We start from the raw sequence: 19,709 nt of genomic DNA, 5'->3' as shown, positions 1-19,709 counted from the left end.
CTGAATCTCTTGTCCCCCCAAATAAAAGGCTGATCCCCGGCGTGTTCGCTCTCTCTCTCTCCTGCTAGCCCAGAGTAATCCTCGCTGCCCTGCTGAGCGGCTTGAGGAGGGAAACAAAGAGGCGAGCCGTCTTGGACCTAGCATTAAAATAAGGTACTGTCTGTGTGTTTTATTTTGATCTCTTCTAACTAACTGAATGCCAGAACCTCATTAATGAAACCACTGCGCAGGTCGCGTGGTAGAATTGGCGCCCAAGAGGGGGGCATTCTGAATTAGTTAGATTGAGTGGGAGCGCGCGCTAAAAAGATTAAGGGAAAGAGAAAATAAAGGAAAGTAAGGAATAAAGAATAAAGAAAAGGAAGAGGTGACATTTGGGTCACAAAAGTAATAAAGAGGATAAGGAAAATAAGAAATAAGATAAGAGAAAGGAAGAAGTGACATTTGGGTCACAAAAGTACCGGGAGATATTGAAGGAAAGAGACGTTAATTTACTTAAAATGGGAAATTCTACTTCTTCGGATAAGGAAATGTATCTAACTATTTTAGACAGTATAATTAATCAGAAAGAAAAACAGATAAAGAAAACTCAGTTATTGCAATTCTTAAAGATTGTAGGTGAATATTGTCCTTGGTTTTGTGACCAAGAGTCTCCAAATTTACTTACTTGGGAGAAATTAGGAAGAAAGTTACAGAGAGTTTGTCTTTCTACTGAAATACCTGGAGGTATAGAAAATATACAGAAAACTTGGACGGCCCTAGAAGTTTGTCTCTTTGAATACATGGACCAGAGTCCATGGCCACCAGAAGACCTTCTGAGAGGTATTCAAAGAGCCATTAGGTCTATTCAAATGGAAAATCAGCCTGAAGCTAAATTAATTTCCTTTCCTTTGAGCCATTTTAAAACAAAAGCGCTAGGAGCTAAAACAAAGGTTAGAATTGTGCAAGCTAGCCCGCAGACAGATTGTACAGAACAGCATGATAAAGAAGAAGCATCTCTAATCTTGGAGAGCCCTCCAGAAGTGGTAAACAATCTTCCTGGAGAGGAAAATACAAAGGAAACTCCTAGTGGGGCTCAGGTTTCTTCTCAACCACGTGAGTTAGAAACCCAAATTCCAAATGGCGATAGTACAGAGTCTGATAGCAGCTCACAGTCTGAGGAAGAAGAATTAGACATAGAAACTCAGGACTTAGAGAGAAATTTTAATAGACTGCATTTAGCACCACCTGCCCAAGCTTTTAAAATTCGGCCGGTACCTGCTAGAAGGACCAAATTTAACAGGTGTGCTGAATTAAAGATGACTTTTCTTACCCCAGTTCAGCAAGGTATTAGGAAGGCTCAAGAAATGGGAGAGGATACTACTGGTTTTCACCTCTTTCCAGTTTTTGAGCAAACTAATGAACAAGATCAGAGAGTTAGAGTTCATGCTGTAATCCCTTTTAAAACTATCAAGGAATTGAAAAATGCATGTGAAACGTACGGCCCAAATTCGCCTTTTGTTCAGAGTCTGATATAAAATATTTGCTCACAACCCCTTCCTCCTAGTGATTGGATTTTTTTAGCCAGATCTTGTCTGAGCGGGGGAGATTACTTGCTCTGGAAAACTTACTGGACTGATTTTTGTAATGAACAAGCAGAAAGGAACAGGAGACAGGGCATAGAAACGCCAGTAACGATGTTTTTAGGGACTGAAGATTTCGCTGATTTAGAAAGACAGCTAAATTATGATTTTGTAGTGTACAATCAAATAACTGATTGTGCAAAACGTGCCTGGAGACAAATTGTCCCCAAGGACCAGTCCAATTTAGTTCTTACCAAGATCAGACAAGGTGCCAATGAGACTTATTCAGATTTCGTAGCCCGACTATATCAGGCTGCGAACAGGTCCATCGGGGACCCAGGAGCTAGCGAATTTATCGTTAGGCAATTGGCTTTTGAGAACGCAAATAAAATCTGTCAAGATGTTCTCCAACCCATTGCGGAGAGTTCAGATGGCGCGGATCAGCCCGCTTTCTCACCGCCGCCGGCATTTCCTTCTGGCGGGAGCCCGGGAATTCCAAGAACGGTCGCACAGTGTGACGTCATCGCGCCGGCCATGGGGGCCGCCATCTTTAATTTTACCGGAGCGGAACCACAGTTTCCGTACAAACCCCTAATGATTTTCAAGGCTTTTAAGAGAGATAATTCAGCCTATGGGATCATTACAGCCAGGACTTCCCTCCCCCACAGCCATTCCTTTAGATTATAGCTTGATGGTAATAGATTTAAAAGACTGTTTTTTTCTCTATAAGGTTACATCCTGAAGATTGTGAAAAATTTGCTTTCACTGTCCCAGCAGTTAATTTTAAGGAACCTGTTAAAAGATACTGCTGGAAAGTTCTTCCTCAGGGAATGCGTAATAGCCCTACACTGTGTCAAAAATATGTTGATCAGGCAATAGATCCCATTAGAAATAGCTTCCCTGATGCATACATTATTCATTTTATGGATGATATATTATTGGCCCATGCTAATCCAGAAATACTTTCAGAAATTTTTACTCAGTTAGAGGCTTCCCTTACAGCAATGGGTTTATGTCTAGCTCCTCAAAAAATTCAAAATGTATCTCCTTTTCAATATCTAGGTCAGATAATTCAAGGGAGTACAATCCGTCCTCAAAATCTTCAGATAAGAGTTAAGGAGTTACATACCCTTAATGATTTTCAAAAACTATTAGGAGATATTAACTGGCTAAGACCATCCTTAAAGTTAACTACTTCTGAGTTAAGTCCTTTATTTCAGATATTACAAGGAAATCCTTCTCCAACCTCTCCACGTCAACTAACTTTGGAGGCCAAAGCAGCCTTAAGGAAAGTGGAAATTGCAATTAAAAATGCACAGCTTACTAGAATAGATCCTAAAGAAATACTGTATTTATTAATATTTCCAACTGAGCATACCCCAACAGGAGCCATATGGCAAAGATTAGGAGTTATTGAATGGATTTACTTATCTCATTCCCCTCAAAAAACATTAATTCCTTTTCATGATTCTATAGCTCAATTAGTAATTAAGGGTAGGACTAGGATTTTACAATTAATTGGATCTGAGCCTGATATCATAATTATTCCATTTTCTGTTCAACAGACTAATTGGCTTTTTCAAACTTCTACCTCATGGCAGATAGCTTTTGCAGATTTTCCTGGGCAGATAGATAGCCATTATCCTCGTGATAAGATTGTACAATTTGCATCATTAACATCACTTATTTTTCCAAAGATTGTACTTTCCCATCCAATAGAGGGAGCTTTATCGGTGTTCACAGATGGTTCCAGCTCTGGTAAGGCAGGTTTCTTCAGCCGTGTTCACACAGAGGTAATACAAACTTCTTATACTTCAGCTCAAAGGGCAGAACTTCAAGCCCTGATTTTGGCCTTAGATTATTTTTCAAATGAGCCTATTAATATCTATTCTGACAGCTTATATGCAGTCAGAGTTACCAAAAATATTGAAACCTCAGTTATTGGGTTTACTTCATCACAGGAGTTATTTGAATTATTTCATAATTTACAAAAGACAGTGCTAATGAGGAAGTACCCATGTTTTATTACACACATCCGTGCACATGCTGACCTCCCTGGACCTTTGGTTGCAGGTAATGATAATATTGATAAATTAGTAGCTTTTTGTCAACAGATGTCTTCATATGACTGTGCCCTAGCTTCCCATTCCTTGCATCATCAAAATGCTTCTAGCTTACGTAAAAAATTCAGTATTACCAGAGAACAGGCTCGTCAGATTGTAAGCCAATGCCCTAAGTGTGTTATTTACAATCCATCTCTGCCATCAGGGGTAAATCCCCGTGGATTAAAACCAAATCAGATATGGCAAATGGATGTAACTCATATTCCTCAATTTGGTAAGCAATGTTATGTGCATGTCATAGTGGACACTTATTCTAGATTTATTTTTGCCACAGCACGTACTAAGGAAAATACTCAACATGTAATTTCTCATTGCTTAGCAGCTTTTTCCGTTTTAGGGTGTCCTATGCAGATTAAAACAGATAATGCTCCAGCTTATGTAAGCTCTGCTTTTCAACAATTTTGCCAAGAGTTTCAAATTAATCATAAAACAGGAATTCCTTATAACCCCCAAGGTCAAGCCATTGTAGAACGAGCTCATTTATCTATTAAACTTCAATTACAAAAATTAAAAAGGGGGAATAAGATAGTGACTCCCCAAAATAGTCTTAATCATGCCTTATTTGTTTTAAATTTTTTAAACTGTGACACAGAAGGTCACACTGCTGCTGAAAGGCAAATGTCTCCCTCAGTGACAGGCCCTTTAGGCAGAGTTCTGTGGAAAGATTTACAGACTGGTCAGTGGAAGGGCCCAGATCCGGTAATATCATGGGGCCGAGGGCATGCTTGTATTTTTCCAGAAGGTGCTTTCCGTCCTATTTGGGTGCCTGAACGTGCCATCAGACATGGAGGAGATAGAACCCAGACTCAAGCGACTGAGGATTGACCCGGAGGAGCCACAACCCAGAAGGAGGAGATATCGGAAAAAGATGAAGAAAGACCAGATTGAACCAGCCGAGAAGCTGATTTCATGGAAAGATGTGAAGAAACTGACAACCCAGGCTTCCCAAATACTTCGACGCCTAGGAAAGAACAGGACCCCAGTCTTGATGGTAGCGACAGTAATTGCCCTACTGGGCTGTCAGGTAAAAGGGAATCAAGTAGACACTTATTGGACATATTTCCCAGATCCACCCCTGGTACACCCAGCTGTGTGGACTGGAGAATCTATTCCAGTATTTACTAATGACTCATTCATGATGGGAGGATTTACAGATACTCATATTACTCCCAGTCATGTGACTAGATTTAATTATTCTGGCTACAGTGCCCAATTGCCTTTATGTTGGTCACATGATAAACATGCTGGCTGTCTAAAAGTATCATTTGAAGAAAAGACAGCGATTGGTAAACCTAGACTGACAAATAATTCTATTTATGGAGACTTAAAACCTAATACTAGATCAGTAATTAAGATGGGACTTTCCCATAACAAGCCAGTCATTTCTGAAAAACCTCCACCGGTACCCCACTGTCCAAATAGTTCTATAATTGAAATTGGCACCTTTCCTAAATGGATGGATTGTGTAAATACCTTTCCTGTACAACATAAGGTGTCTAAAGCTAGTGGGTATATTTTAGACTGGTCTCCAAAAATTGATAAGAGACAATTACGAAGAAATTCTGCTATGACACCTGCAGGATTTGTTAGTAATATTTTGACTTATAGTGAAGGAGGCATTCAAAGAGATATTTGGCGTTTAATTGCTGCCTCAGAATATTTACATTTTACAGATAAACCTTTACCAAAATTTGTCGGCAAGAACTGTAAAGAGGGATCTTGCTATGGCCTAAGAGCCTGTGTCCAATCTCCTTATGTTTTAATTATTGGAAATGTAAAAGTTAGATGGATAGATGATAGATATTTTGTTACTTGTAATAAGTGCAACCTAACCAATTGTATTTCTAGGTATAATGGAGGAAAAGGAGTGCTGATACTTCATCAGCCCTCTTTTGTTTTATTACCTGCTAATATTTCAGAGCCATGGTATGCTGATGCTGGTTTACAAGTCCTGCAGCAAATTCATGCCCAGCTAACAAGACCTAAACGTGCTATTGGAGTCATAATTGTTGGTGTCTTAGCACTGGTCTCATTTATTGCCTCAACCGTCTCTGCATCTCTGACATTGTCTCAGAATATTCAGCATGCAAAATTTCTTAATAATTTAGCTCAAAATACTTCCAAGGCTCTGCGTAATCAAGTAAATATTGATGAAAGGATTGAAACTAAATTAAACGCCTTAGAGGCGACTGTTATTAACATTGGTAATGAACTTTCAGCCTTAAAATTTAAAGAAAGGCTTAAATGCCATGCTAATTATAAGTATGTATGTGTTACAGCTGCCAAGTACAATGCTTCTCTCTGGGATTGGGAGAAAGTTAAAAACCATTTATTAGGTATTTGGCAAAATAGTAATAATAGCTTGGATATTCTGGAACTTCATCACCATATCCAAGACATTCAGAATAATAGAGCTGATTTTTCAGATCCTTCTTCTTTGGCTAACCAAATATTGAAGGAGTTAAATGGATTCAACCCTGGAAATATTCTTAAACACTCCGCTTGGTACATTATTGGATTATTCTCTTTGCTGTTAATTCTCTTTTGTATTGTAACTATAGGATGGCGAGTCCTCCAATCAAGAATCCGGGGACTCCAGAGAGTGAACCGCCGCCTCATTGTTAAGAATAGAAAGGGGGAATATGTGGGGAGCCATTCTGACACGTGATTGGGTGACTCCCGTTAAGGGCCTGAGGCACTCTGGCTGTGTCGGAGTTATCCCGACCCTTTCCTGATGAGAGAGCCCATCCGTGTGGGGGTGTGCGTAACCACTGACCCTGGAGACCCAATCACTGACCCTGACCTTGGAGTACAGCCCCCCCCTCAACCTTCATTGGATGGAATTCTCCCCTGAATCTCTTGTCCCCCCAAATAAAAGGCTGATCCCCGGCGTGTTCGCTCTCTCTCTCTCCTGCTAGCCCAGAGTAATCCTCGCTGCCCTGCTGAGCGGCTTGAGGAGGGAAACAAAGAGGCGAGCCGTCTTGGACCTAGCATTAAAATAAGGTACTGTCTGTGTGTTTTATTTTGATCTCTTCTAACTAACTGAATGCCAGAACCTCATTAATGAAACCACTGCGCAGGTCGCGTGGTAGAATCAAAACACAAGAAACAATTTAAAAAATTGACAAAACAACAAGTTGGTTCTTTGAAAAAATAAATAAAATTGACAGACCCTTAGCTACACTAATGAAGAGAAGGAGAAAGAAAACTTAAATTACCAGCATACGTGATGAAAAGGTAATATAACAACACACACAACAGAAATACAGAGGATAATTAGAAATTATTTTGAAAACTTATACTCCAATAAATAGTAGATATTGAAGGCATCAACAGATTTCTTAAGTTATATGATTTTCTCAGATTGAATCAGGAAGATACACACAATTTCAACAGACCAATATCAAGTGATAAAATAGAAGATGCCATCAGAAGCCTATCAACCAAGAAAAGTCCAGGACCGTATGGATACACAGCTGAGTTCTACAAGACCTTTAAAGAGGAACTATTACCAATATTCTTCAATTTATTTCAGGAAATAGAAAAAGAGGCAGCACTTCCAAACTCATTCTATGAGGCCAATATTACCCTGATTCCAAAACCAGGCAAAGACACATCAAAGAAAACTTTAGACCACTATCTCTAATGAACATAGATGCAAAAATTCTCAATAAAATTCTGGCAAATTGAATAAAAAACATACCAAAAAGATTGTGCACCATTATCAAGTGGGATTCATCACAGGGATGCAAGTTTGGTTCAACATAAGGAAATCAATAAATGTAATTCATCGTATCAACAGACTCAAAGATAAGAATCATATGATCATCTCAATAGATATAGAAAACGTATTTGACAAAATACAGAACCCCTTCATGTTTAAAACACTAGAAAAACTAGGAATAACAGGAACATATCTCAACATCATAAAAGCTATCTACATTAAGACATAGGCTAGCAGATTGAATTAAAAACAAGAGACCCAGGCCAACATCATTCTAAATGGAAAAAAATTGAAGGTATTCCCTCTAAAAACTGGAACAAGATAGGGATGCCCTCTTTCACCACTTCTATTTAACATAGTTCTTGAAACACTGGCCAGAGCAATTAAACAGATGAAAGAAATTAAATTATATGTATATTATTATATATATATATAAAACTTAAATTAGCACTATTTGCTAACAACATGATTCTATACCTAGAATACCCAAAAAGCTCCATCAGAAAACTTCTAGAACTAGTAAATGAATTCAGCAAATAGTAGGATATAAAATCAACACCCATAAATCAAAGGCATTTCCGTATATCAGGTACAAATCTTTGTAGAGGGAAATGAGAAGAACTACCCCATTTAAAATAGCCTCAAAAAATACTTGGGAATCATCTTGAGGGGAGGGGAGGGGAGGGGGGATAGTAGGGGATAGGAAAGGTAGCAGAATACAACAGTCACTAATATGGCATTATGTAAAAATGTGAATATGTAACAGATGTGATTCTGCAATCTGTATTTGGGGTGAAAATGGGAGTTCAAAACACAATTTGAGTCAAATGTATGAAAGATGATATATCATGAACTATGTAATGCTTTAAATAATCAATAAAAAAATAAAAAAATATCTATACAATGAAAACTACAGAACCCTAAAAAAAGAAATCAAAGAAGACCTTAGAAGACGGAAAGATCTACCTTGCTCTTGGATGGGCAGAATTAATATTATCAAAATGACCATGCTACCAAAAAGCACTATACAGTTTTAATGCAATTCTGATCAAAATCCCAATGGCATTCCTCATAGAAATAGAAAAAACAATCAGGAAATTCATCTGGAAAAATAAGAGATCCAGAATAGCTAAAGCAATCCTTAGCAGGAAGAGTGAAGCAGGTGGCATCACTATACCAGACCTTAAACTATACTACAGAGCCATAGTAACAAAAACAACATGCAACATGGTATTGGCACCAAAACAGACTGGTAGACCAATGGTACAGAATAGAGGACACAGAGATTAACCCACATAATTACAGTTATCTTATGCTAGACAAAGGTATATGGATTGGAGAAAAGATAGCCTTTTCAACAAATGGTGCTGGGAAAACTGGAAATCCATATGCAACAAAATGAAATTAAACCTCTGTCTCTCACCATTCACAAAACTCAAGTCAAAGGGGATCAAGGACATAGGAATTAAACCAGAGACTCTGCATCGAAAAAAGAAAAAGTAGGCTCTATTCTTCATCATGTTGGATTGGGCCTCAACTTCCTTAATAAGACTCCTATAGTGCAAGAATTAAAACCAAGAATCAAAAATGGGATGGACTCAAGCTAAAAAGTTTCTTCTCAGAAAAAGAAACAATCTGTGAGGTGAACAGACAGCCTACATCTTGGGAGCAAGTTTTTACCCCTCACACATAAGTTTTTATCTCTAGGGTATATAAAGAACTCAAAAAGCTAAACACCAAAAAACCAAATAACCCAATCAATAAATGGACCGAGGACCTGAACAGATACTTCTCAGAAGAGGATATATACAATCACTCAACAAATACATGACAAAATGTTCATCATCTCTAGCAATTAGAGAAATGCAAATCAAAACTACTCTAAGATTTCATCTCTCTCCAGTCAGAATGGCAGCTATTATGCATAAAAACAGCAATAAGTGTTGGCAAGGATGTGGGGGGAAAAGTACACTCATACATTGCTGGTGGGACTGCAAATTGGTGCAACCAATATGGAAAGCAGTATGGAGATTTCTTGAAAAATTGGAAATGGAACCACCATTTGACCCAGCTGTCCCTCTCCTCGGTCTATACTCAAAGGACTTAAAATCAGCATACTACAGGGACACAGCCACATCAATGTTTATAGCAGCACAATTCACAATAGCTAAACTGTGGAACCAACCTAGATGCCCTTCAGTGGATGAATGGATTAAAAAAATGTGGCACAATGGAATATTACTCAGTGATAAAAGAGAATAAAATCATGGCATTTGCAGGTAAATGGATGGAGTTGGAGAAGATAATGCTAAGTGAAGTTAGTCAATCCCAAAAATCCAAATGCCAAATGTTTTCTCTGATATAAGATAACTGACTCATAGTGGGATAGGGAGGGGGTGCATGGGAGGAACAGATGAACTCTAGATAGAGCAGAGGGGTGGGAGGGGGAGGGAGGGGGCATGGGGTAAGAAATAATGGTTGAATGTGATTGGACATCATTATCCAAAGTACATTTATGAAGACATGAATTGGTGTGAATATACTTTATATACAAACAGAGATATGAAAAATTGTGCTCTATATGTGTAATAAGTATTATAATGCATTCTGCTGTCATGTATTTAAAAATAAAATCAATTAGGAAGTAAATAAAAAATAAATTATTCTGGCTAGGCCCTCCAAAAAAAAAATTTTAAGTAAACTAAGAATAGATAGGAACTTTTTCAATTTGATAAAGAACATCTATTAAAAATCTTCAACTAACATCATATTGACTGGTGAGAAATGAAAGCTTTCCCACTGAGATCAGGAACAATGAAAATTAAAGCAACAATGAGGTAATACAGTGGGAAAGTGATAGTTACCACTTCTTTTCAACATCATATTGGAAGTCATAGTGATTGCAATAACACAAGAGGAAACATAAATTATATAGATTAAGAAAGAATAAATAAAACTTTCTTTACAGATGATATAATAATTATTTATATCAAAAATGAAAAATGAATCTACAAAAAAACTGCTAAGCTAGTAAGCAATTATATCAAGTCAGCAGAATATGAGGTTAATATATAAAAGTTAGGGATTTTTCTATGTGCTAGCAATTAACAAGTAGAATTTGAAACTACAAATATATTGCTACTTACATTATAAGTAAGCACCCTTCAAAAAATGTGGCACAATGGGATATTATATACCAAAATGCAGTGCTTTGGTATAAACCTAACAAAACTTGTAAGATCTATATGAGGAAACTATAAAACTATGAGGAAATACATTAAGGAAGAACTATATAAATGGAGGTATATTCCATACCAATAGGTCCAATATTGCCAAGATATCAGCATGTCCCAACTTTATGTACAGATTGATCAAAATCACAATTAAAATCTCAGCAAGTTATTCTGTTGGTAGGTAGAAACTGATTCTAAAAATTATAGGGAGAGGCAAAAACCCAGAGTAGCCAACTCAGTATTGAAGAAGAACAAAAAGAGAGAACTAACACCACCTAAACCCTACTAGCAACCCACAGTAAACAAGACAGTGTGTGGTAATGGACAAAAACAGCCCACAGACCAATGGAATAGAATATGGAGCCCAGGAAACAGACCCACATAAATGCAGTCAGCTGCTTTTTGCCAAAAGAAGAAAGGCAATACAGTGGGAATGTGATAGTCCTGTCCACAAAGAATGTTCAAACAACTAGACATTCCCATGCAGAAGGATCTAGAAACACATTACATCCTTATCAAAAATTAACTCAAAGTAGATCACAGGCCTAAATGTAAAATTCAAAACTGAAAAGCATTAGGAGATATTATAGGAGAAAATATAGATTTTGGAGTTGACTTTTTAGATACCAAAGGCACAGTCTATGAAAAAAATAATTGATAAGCTGGATCTACTAAATGTAAACATTCATGCTTTGCAAATGATACTGCCAAGAGAATGAAAATATAAGACAGAGACTAGGAGAAAACATTTGCAAAAGACATATCTAATAAAGGCTGTTGTCCCAAGAATACAAAAAGCTCTTAAAGCTCAATAATCAGAAATTTAAAAATCAACGTGATTTTAAAATAGACCAAAGGTCTTAACAGATACTTCATTAAATAAGATATACAGAAGACAAATAAGCATTTGAAAAGATGTTCCACATGTCATTAAGGAAATGCAAATTAAAGCAACAATGAGATAATACCATTATACACTTATTAGAATGGCCAAAATTCATAATACTGACATCATCAATTGCTGACGAGGATGGAAAGCATCAGCAAGTCAGGCATTGCTGGTTGGGGTGCAAAATGGAACAGTCACTTTGGAACACAGTGTAGAAGTTTCTTATAAAAGTAAACATACCCTTACCATATAGCACAGCAATTGAACTCCTTGATATTTATCCAAAGGATTGAAAACTCAATGTCAACACAAAAATCTCCACATGGATATTTATAGCAGATTTATTCATAATTGCCCAAGCTTGGAAGCAACCAAGATGTCCTTCAGCAGGAGAATGGATAAATAAACTGTAGTGCACCTCACCACACAATATTATTGAGTGCCCAAAAGAAGTGTGCTATTGATTCATGAAAAAATACGGAGAAAATTATGCAAAGTACGTGTATGAAGACTTGAATTGGGTGTCAACATAACCTTATATACAAACAGAGATATGAAAAATTGTGGTTTATATGTGATTAAGAATTGTAATGCAAAAAAGTACATGTATAAAGGCATAAATTGGCGTGAACATACTTTATATACAGATACAAAAAATTGTGCTCTATATGGGTAATAAGAATTGTAATGCATTCCACTGCTGTTGTATATTTTAAAAAGTAATAAAATCAATAAGAGATTAAAAATGGGTAATGCAATGCAGACACACTAAAAAAACATAAATGCATATTGCTAAGTGAAAGTAGCCAATTTGTAAAATAAAAAGCTATATATTGTATTATTCCAACTATAAGAAATTCTGGATAAAGAAAAACTACAGGGACAATAAAAATATCAGTAGTTGAAAGGAGTTAGGGGGGAAAGAAGAAGCAAATATATTGGCAGAGCACAGAAGATTTTTAGGGCAATGTAATTATTCTATAAAATACTAAAATGATAGAAAATATTCTGTTTGAGACTATAATGGTAGACATATGTCACTATGAATTTGTCAAGTGCATAGAATGTCCAACACCAAAAGCCCCTAATGAGCACTATGGATTTTGGGTGATACTGAGGTGTCCATATGAGTTCATCAGTTATAATAAATTTACACTCTGGTGGGGGATATTAATAATGAGGGAGGCTACGCATGTTGCAGGCAGGGAGTATACGGGAAATCTCTGTACCTTCCTCTGCATTTTTCTTGGACTCTAAAACTGCTTTAAAAACCAAAGTCTAATCCAATGAAGGGAGCAGGGATGGGAATAGGAAAGAAAGTAGAATGAATTAGATATAACTTTCCCATGTTCATATATGAATACATGACCAGTGTAACTTTACATCATGTACAACCACAAGAATGGGAAATTATACTCCATGTATGTATGATATGTCAAAATATAATCTATTGACAAGTATATCGGAAAATAACAAATAAAAAAATAAAATAAAAATTTCAGTCATCCTAGTTGAAGTGAGCTATATTCCATTATGGTTTTTACAAAATACAAACTAAAGTCTATTTTTCAAAAACATGTTTTAAAGTACTTTGGTTTAGTTACAATCATTTGCTTAGGAAATGGGAAGGGAATAAAAGGCAAATTGGGACATGAATGATAGTCTAGATAAGGGACCACGATTACACTGGATAAATTAAGTGCATCCCAGTGCTCATCTTCCATCACACTCAAGAAGGCTCTGCTCCCAGATAAGGGGAGAAGCCAAAAACATCATTATGAAATTGAGAGATAAAGCAAATCTCCCAGACCATATGAATCTTTGGCTGTCAAGTCAACAGCAATTAAGGTCCAGAAAAAACATGGTCTCTGCCAATGACCATGAGGCTTCTGTTTCCAGGTGCACACTCAGCCTCACCCAGTGAAGACAGGAGAATGAACATGAAGGATGGTTATTTTGCATGAAGAAATGAATGGATAGAGATGGACAGACTCACAGTACAGACAGGGACAGACTTACAGAGCACGTTCAGAGTTAAACAGGAACTGGTCTATTGCAGAAGAGCAGGAAGAAGCTGGAGACAGAGGAACAGCCACTTTGACTTGAAACAGAAAACAGCCACAGATGAGGGAGAGCCAAGCAGGATTTGAGAAAAAAAAAAGAGAAAAAGAAAAAAAAAAGACAGAAACAAGGAGGTTAGTAGACATGTGACCTCAGTTTAAGTGAGCATTCCAATATTCTTAAAGTACTTTTAAGGGGTAGGAAAGGGTCGTAAGTATGGCATAATAGTTATGCCACACTGTATGTATAAAAAGAAATTTTTCAGACAATATCTCATATTAGTCTTGTAACAACTTGGGGCATTCATAGGTTACTACCTTAGTTGACCAAATATAGAATCTTAGCCTCCTGTTTTCATCCTCTTTACCCAATCTTCTGTGATATGTCTATGCTGAAAAATCTTTGAAAATACAGTTGAAACCTGCATGTAGTCATAAATTTATTTAAAATTTTTTTTATTTGTAAATGGATACAATAGTTTTATTAATTTATATGTGGTGCTAAGGATAGAACTCAGTGCCCTACACACACAAGGCAAGTGCTCTATCACCGAGCGACAACCCCAGGCCCATGTGTGGTCATTTCTGATCGTCTAATATGATATTCCCTTTTCCTCTCTTGAATAAACATAATATTTTCTGCTTTTGTGATTCATTTGACAATATAAACTGCCTTGTAACAGCCCTTGCTGTAGCTTGTTAAATGCCACTGTACATTCATTTAAATAGTGTGTTTCCAGATAAATTACACACCTCTAGGAGAAAGAAGCCATGACTTATTCATCCAGCACAGTGAAGGATTTCACTGACCATTAGCTGAGGAATGGTGTTTTAGAGTCAAATGTCCAGAATTCTAATCTCAGTTCCATTCCTTAGTACCTATGCCTTAGATCATGCCTTAGACCTCCCATGGCTCAATTTCCACATCCACCACCCAGAGGTGATAATGGGACTTCCCTCAGGGAGTTACGGTGACTAGTAGGTAAAGCAAGATGTGTTCATCGTGGACATGCTGTGTTGTGCCAAGAGTGCTCATAAAAATCAGCTCATGTTATTTCAGTCAGACTTTAAGTGAATTTCATGCCTGATGAATTGGTGGTTTGAACTCCGCTTGTTTTCTTCCTTTGACTGGTTCTCTCTGGTCTTTAAATAGGCTGTCTTTAGCTTAGCTTTGGTAGCCTTAACTAACAAAGATGCCTAAGGGTGCCATCTGAACACTCTTTTATGGATTTTTTCAATTTAATAATTATATGTAATCATTAGAAAATTGGAGAAATTCAGAAACTTCCAATGACTATAAATAATCAGCTAAGGATTTTACCTTCTGAGTGACTGTTTGTTCAACATGCTTTTCTGAAAATCAACTTCTAGGCAATAAGAACCCAGTCACTTACATATCAGGAGCCTTGAGTTTTGGGGCACAATGCTGAAACCCTGCTCTGGACTTCCTACAACTGGGGATTGGAGTATTCATATGGGGCTCAGGTTACACATGGGATGATATTACTAGAAACCATTATAAATCACTAATATTTGGCATATGTTATATTTTATATGTTATTGTTTTATTAGAGCTTAATAATAATTTAAAAATTCAGCAAATTTTATAATTTAATTCATTCCTATATTTTCTTTTCAATTTAAGTAACAATATTATTTTTCTCGGATATAACCTTAAAAGCCAAATGACTAAACTTTCCAGAGTAATATATATGAAAGTCTTGAGCAAATTCCGGCAAAAAAGAAAATTTTCTTATGAAACCACAGAAGGGGATATGATGCTGATAAATGCTTGTTTGTTTTTTACATAAAGATGAAATTTAAATATTACTATAATATAAAATTTTTGATTTGGGGAAGCAGTACAATTTTTGTAACACCCCTTACAGTCTACGACAATCTTCCTGAATTTGCAGAGTTTTACTGCAGTCTCTGGCTGCTTACATTTTCACTGGCTCGAGTGAGTATGTAAAAGTGCTAAAAAAGAGATTGTCACTTAACATCTGTGTGAAAAATGTGATCTTACAAAAGCCTTTATCATCATTAATTTATTCTCTCCTCAACACAATACCATGAGGTTGATATTTTCAAAGTTTGAACACAAATGAAGTTTCAGCCTCCCCTCTTCCTACCCACACAATCAAAAATACTTCAAATGACCGTGCTAGCCTGTGTGAGCTAGCTAATCTTACCTTTCTTTTTTTTCCCCCCTGGGGATTGAACCCAGGGGCCCTTTACCACTGAGCCACATCCCATTTTGTTTTTAAATTGTAGATTGATACAATATTTTTATTTTATTTATTTTTATATGATGCTGATTATTGTGGGATGGCCAGCACCCTTCCAAAGTAGTTCCCTGCTCAGAAGGTTGTGAGCCACCCGAGAAAACGAAATTCTGAAATATTTAGTAAATAAATAAGAGACAGGGCCAGAAATTAGGTTTAAAGGAAGTGGAGCACCTGATAGATCCAGTCCACATAGGAGCTGATACTGAATGACTAGAAAATGGCTGCAGTCCTTTATTTAAGGGAGAGTACATCAAAGGCAGGGATGAGATTTCAGCAAATAGATGCTTGGTCTTGCAGTCAACAGGTTGATTGGCATCTTGGCAAGCCACACCCATCTCTGAGAGGCTGTGTGGCTATGTGGCTCTGGCAGATCACCCTAACTCTAGTGCAGTGCTGAACCTGGCAGAGTTAGGTAGAATATCACATTTTATGGGCATCTCAAACCAGCAGGAGTACCTTGGAGTGCCCAGATACCAGACTTTCCTACCCAATGGCTTCCATGTTGATTTGGTTCATGCACAGTTCATGGATGACTTCTGGCAGCTGAGGATCGAATCCAGTGCCTCACTAGGTAGGCAAGTACTTCACCACTGAGCTACAACCCCAGCCCTTTCTTGAGGCTTGTTTGGTATAGGCGGAGTCTTAGCCTGTCAGCCTGGCACAGAGCTGAGATAGGAAGAAGCAGGAAGAAGCATCAGAAGCAGCAGCTTGGCTGCCATTTGGCTGGTGATGTGATATGGCCAGGGATTGGTTGGTGCTTAGCCAACTGCCTGGTGGTGGGTGCTAAAAAACTCAAAGCCAAGGCTTACATGGCAGACAGAGGGAAGGGCCATGCAGAGAGCGAGAGCCCTGAAGTAATAGCTCAGGGTGCTCCAGTTGCTCCACTCCTGGACCTGCTTTGACATTCTAAGGACCCCGACCTTCCCTCTTTACTCCATGCCCTTTACCCTTGAGGATAGCTTTGCTACTTAAAAGTATCTTATCCACAATTGTGAAGCTGATTTCCCATCACCTGAGAAGAAAGGACTATATCTGGCTACCATAGGGACCTGTAGGTGTGTCTCCCTGGGCAAGGAGGTCATCTCATCTTCTTCTTCAGACTGAGAGCTCTATCTCCTGGACAACAGTTGGAGAGTAAGTCCCAGAGCTATTTCTGATCAAAACTTATTGCACCATCACAGGCAGATGTTATTTGCTTACCTGAGCATGATGAGTCCCTATCTCCAGAATGTGTTTCATTTAGTCCACTCAATGTGTCAGAAACAATAATAAAGCTTCTTAAGGGTAATTTTTATTATTTTTGCAGCACCTTTACCATAAAACACAAATTTACATACTGCTTAGAAATGGAGCATATTCGAGTCCACTGCCTTAAAGAAAACCAAAAAAAAAAAAAAAACAAAACAAAACAAAAAAAAAACAGATGAGCTAAAGCTGGCGAAAGTACTACGTGAAATGACAGGGTGACACATAGGTATAATGACACCTTTTATGAGCTAACTTTGAAATGTTACCTACTGTTATAGTCATCAGCTCACTCTGATGCTTAACCACTGTGCTGTTAACACTCTCTACAAATACCACTCTGAGGGCACCCTGCTTAAATGAGCCTTGCCATTGTCTTTGGCCCAAACCAAATAAAAATTAGTTCTGATCTAATCACATCCGTTCTGTTGTCCGAAATGTCCTGGCTCTTCAACCAAACACTCCTTAACTCCAGGTGCCTCTGTTTGTCCCCAGTGGCAGATGGAGATTTGGCACATTCGGATGTCAGCTCTGCCCTGGACAGGGTCCATTGGAAAGCACTGGCTGCCTTTGGTTAATCCCTCATTGCAGCATAAACAGAGAGTTCCTCCTGGGGGGTTGTGTTTGTTTGGTCAGGGCTTTTTCCATTAAGTTTGGTCATCAGCAGTTGGCTGGTTACAAATGCAATCCTGAGACCAAATGGCTGGAATTCAATTATCCCAGCTTCCTGTCTGCCAAGCACAACTAGGGAGGAATGAACGTGGTCATGTTTGCCTCCTCCTCAGGCTCCCATGACTCAAAGCGTATCATTTGGAGAAAACTAACAAACAACAGATCCTCAGATATTTTGGTGGAAACTCAGGGTGGTGGGGGAAGAGAACTCACTGGTCTGGGATGCAAAATCTCTGGTGTAGGTCCACATGCGCTCTTTGTGTTGCCACGTCTATCTCTATTTCTCCAAGCTTCACAGTTTTTCATTTATTAGAGAGAGATCATAACACCAACCACTAGGCTGTTGGGAGCTTCTAGCAAGATGATGTATATGAAGAGCTTTGAAAACTAGGATGAAGATGATGGTGATGGTGATGACAATACTGACAGCTGACAATTATTGAATGCCTGTGATCATACAGGTGTTCCATGTGTACTGTCTCACTACTCAATGAACTTTTGAGGATTTGATGATGATGTAGAGATGATATTAATCAGAACAGCCAACGTTTCTTACATGTTTGCCCATATACTAGCTTCCAGTCTATGCATTAAAGCTTATCAACATTTGCAACCTTACATCATGTGAAATGAGTACCATTATCATTTCCAAATTACAGATGGGGAAAAGTAGATATGGAAGTTAAATAATTTGTCCACAATCAGGCTGCTGAAAGGCCACATGCAGGACTCACACACAGGCATTCTGAATCTAGAACAGGATTTGCCCAACTTTTGCTATGGGGAAATAGATATCGGGCCACAAACACTCCTGAACTCCCTTTTTTTTTTTTTTTTTCCTGTTGTCTGTTTTGTTGTTGTCATCATTGTTGTTACTTGTTTTTACACTTCTTTACAAATGTAAAAGCCATTTTTAGCTTGGAGTTCACCCCCAATGATGGCTGATGGCTGACTTGGCCCACAGTTCTGCAGTTTACCAATGGTTGCTCTAGAAATAATTTCAGTTTTACAGACGAAGAAACTAAAGATCAAGAGCTTCAGTAACTTGCCTTAGCTTATTCAGGAAGTGCTGAGATCAAGATTCTAATTCCAGTGTGTGTGCTCTCAGGAATTGTGTCAGTGCACACTACACTGTCTCCAGGTATGCTGTTAACATATAAGATATGATCACGCGGTTAGGGACTACTCACCTCAGACAATTTACAAACAGAATATGCTTTTCCCTCTTGGAATAGACCTTAGGACAAAACAACAGGCTGAAATTCAGCAATCCCAAATCCTAGCATAGTGCTTGACAGGAAGCAGGCATACAATAGATACATCCCTATTGAGTGAAATAATTCTGATTTCTGATTGGACTAAGTCATTCTTCAAGATCTCAATCATTTACTCAGCACTTCTGGACTTAGTGTTTGAGGATATAAATGAAGATAATGATTCATTCCTTAATCTAGTTTAAAGGGAACCTTTTTTTAAAAAGCAACTTATGAGGTAGTTTGTGTAGAAGTATTGGAAAAATATTAATGTGAAGAAATATCATCTTTATAAATAATAATTCAGTTAATGAAAGTGGCACTAAAGACTCTACTTATGACTTTGAAATAGATATATCACTAACCAGAGGCAGAACAATAGAAAGAACTTTGTGATTTCATCATAAATTAACATTGTTGTACTCACCAATAAAGTCTCACATTTTTATATAACCTTGAGATAAGTGAAAACTTGGAAATGTGTTTAAACTTTTTTTATGCACATGTGAAGAATTTTAGAGAAATGCCAATCATTTCATAAGCATTCCAAAGGTTTTATGAAGGCCTTAGATATTATTATTGCTATAGCAATCTTGTTTCTATGTAGTTTACACCTGACAAGAAAAGGGGAAAGATGTAAGTTGTTGGTGTATAGTGATTGGC

At 37.7% G+C, this 19,709-nt stretch overlaps 1 protein-coding gene across 3 annotated transcripts in view; it reads right to left on the bottom strand.

Moving 5' to 3' along the window:
* The window catches only part of HTR4 (5-hydroxytryptamine receptor 4), a gene marked incomplete at both ends in the record, with an annotated part of 188,105 nt that overhangs the window by 25,111 nt on the left and 143,285 nt on the right, over positions 1-19,709 (bottom strand). Inside the window, one exon of one of the 3 annotated variants that reach the window (XM_081308138.1) lies at positions 13,563-13,623. The exons of 1 other annotated variant lie outside the window; for it this stretch is intronic. In XM_081308138.1, coding sequence (XP_081164264.1) covers positions 13,563-13,623 — 61 coding nt within the window. Of the gene's footprint in view, positions 1-13,562; positions 13,624-19,709 lie in introns of those variants that run through there. One more of the 3 variants, XM_081308139.1, reaches the window with a different exon arrangement.

This window comes from Spermophilus citellus (assembly GCF_964194105.1).
Source record: "Spermophilus citellus genome assembly, chromosome: 1".
Taxonomy (NCBI): domain Eukaryota; kingdom Metazoa; phylum Chordata; class Mammalia; order Rodentia; family Sciuridae; genus Spermophilus; species Spermophilus citellus.
Note: the sequence above shows the minus strand (reverse complement) of the source record. Positions and strands in the feature narration are given on the sequence as shown.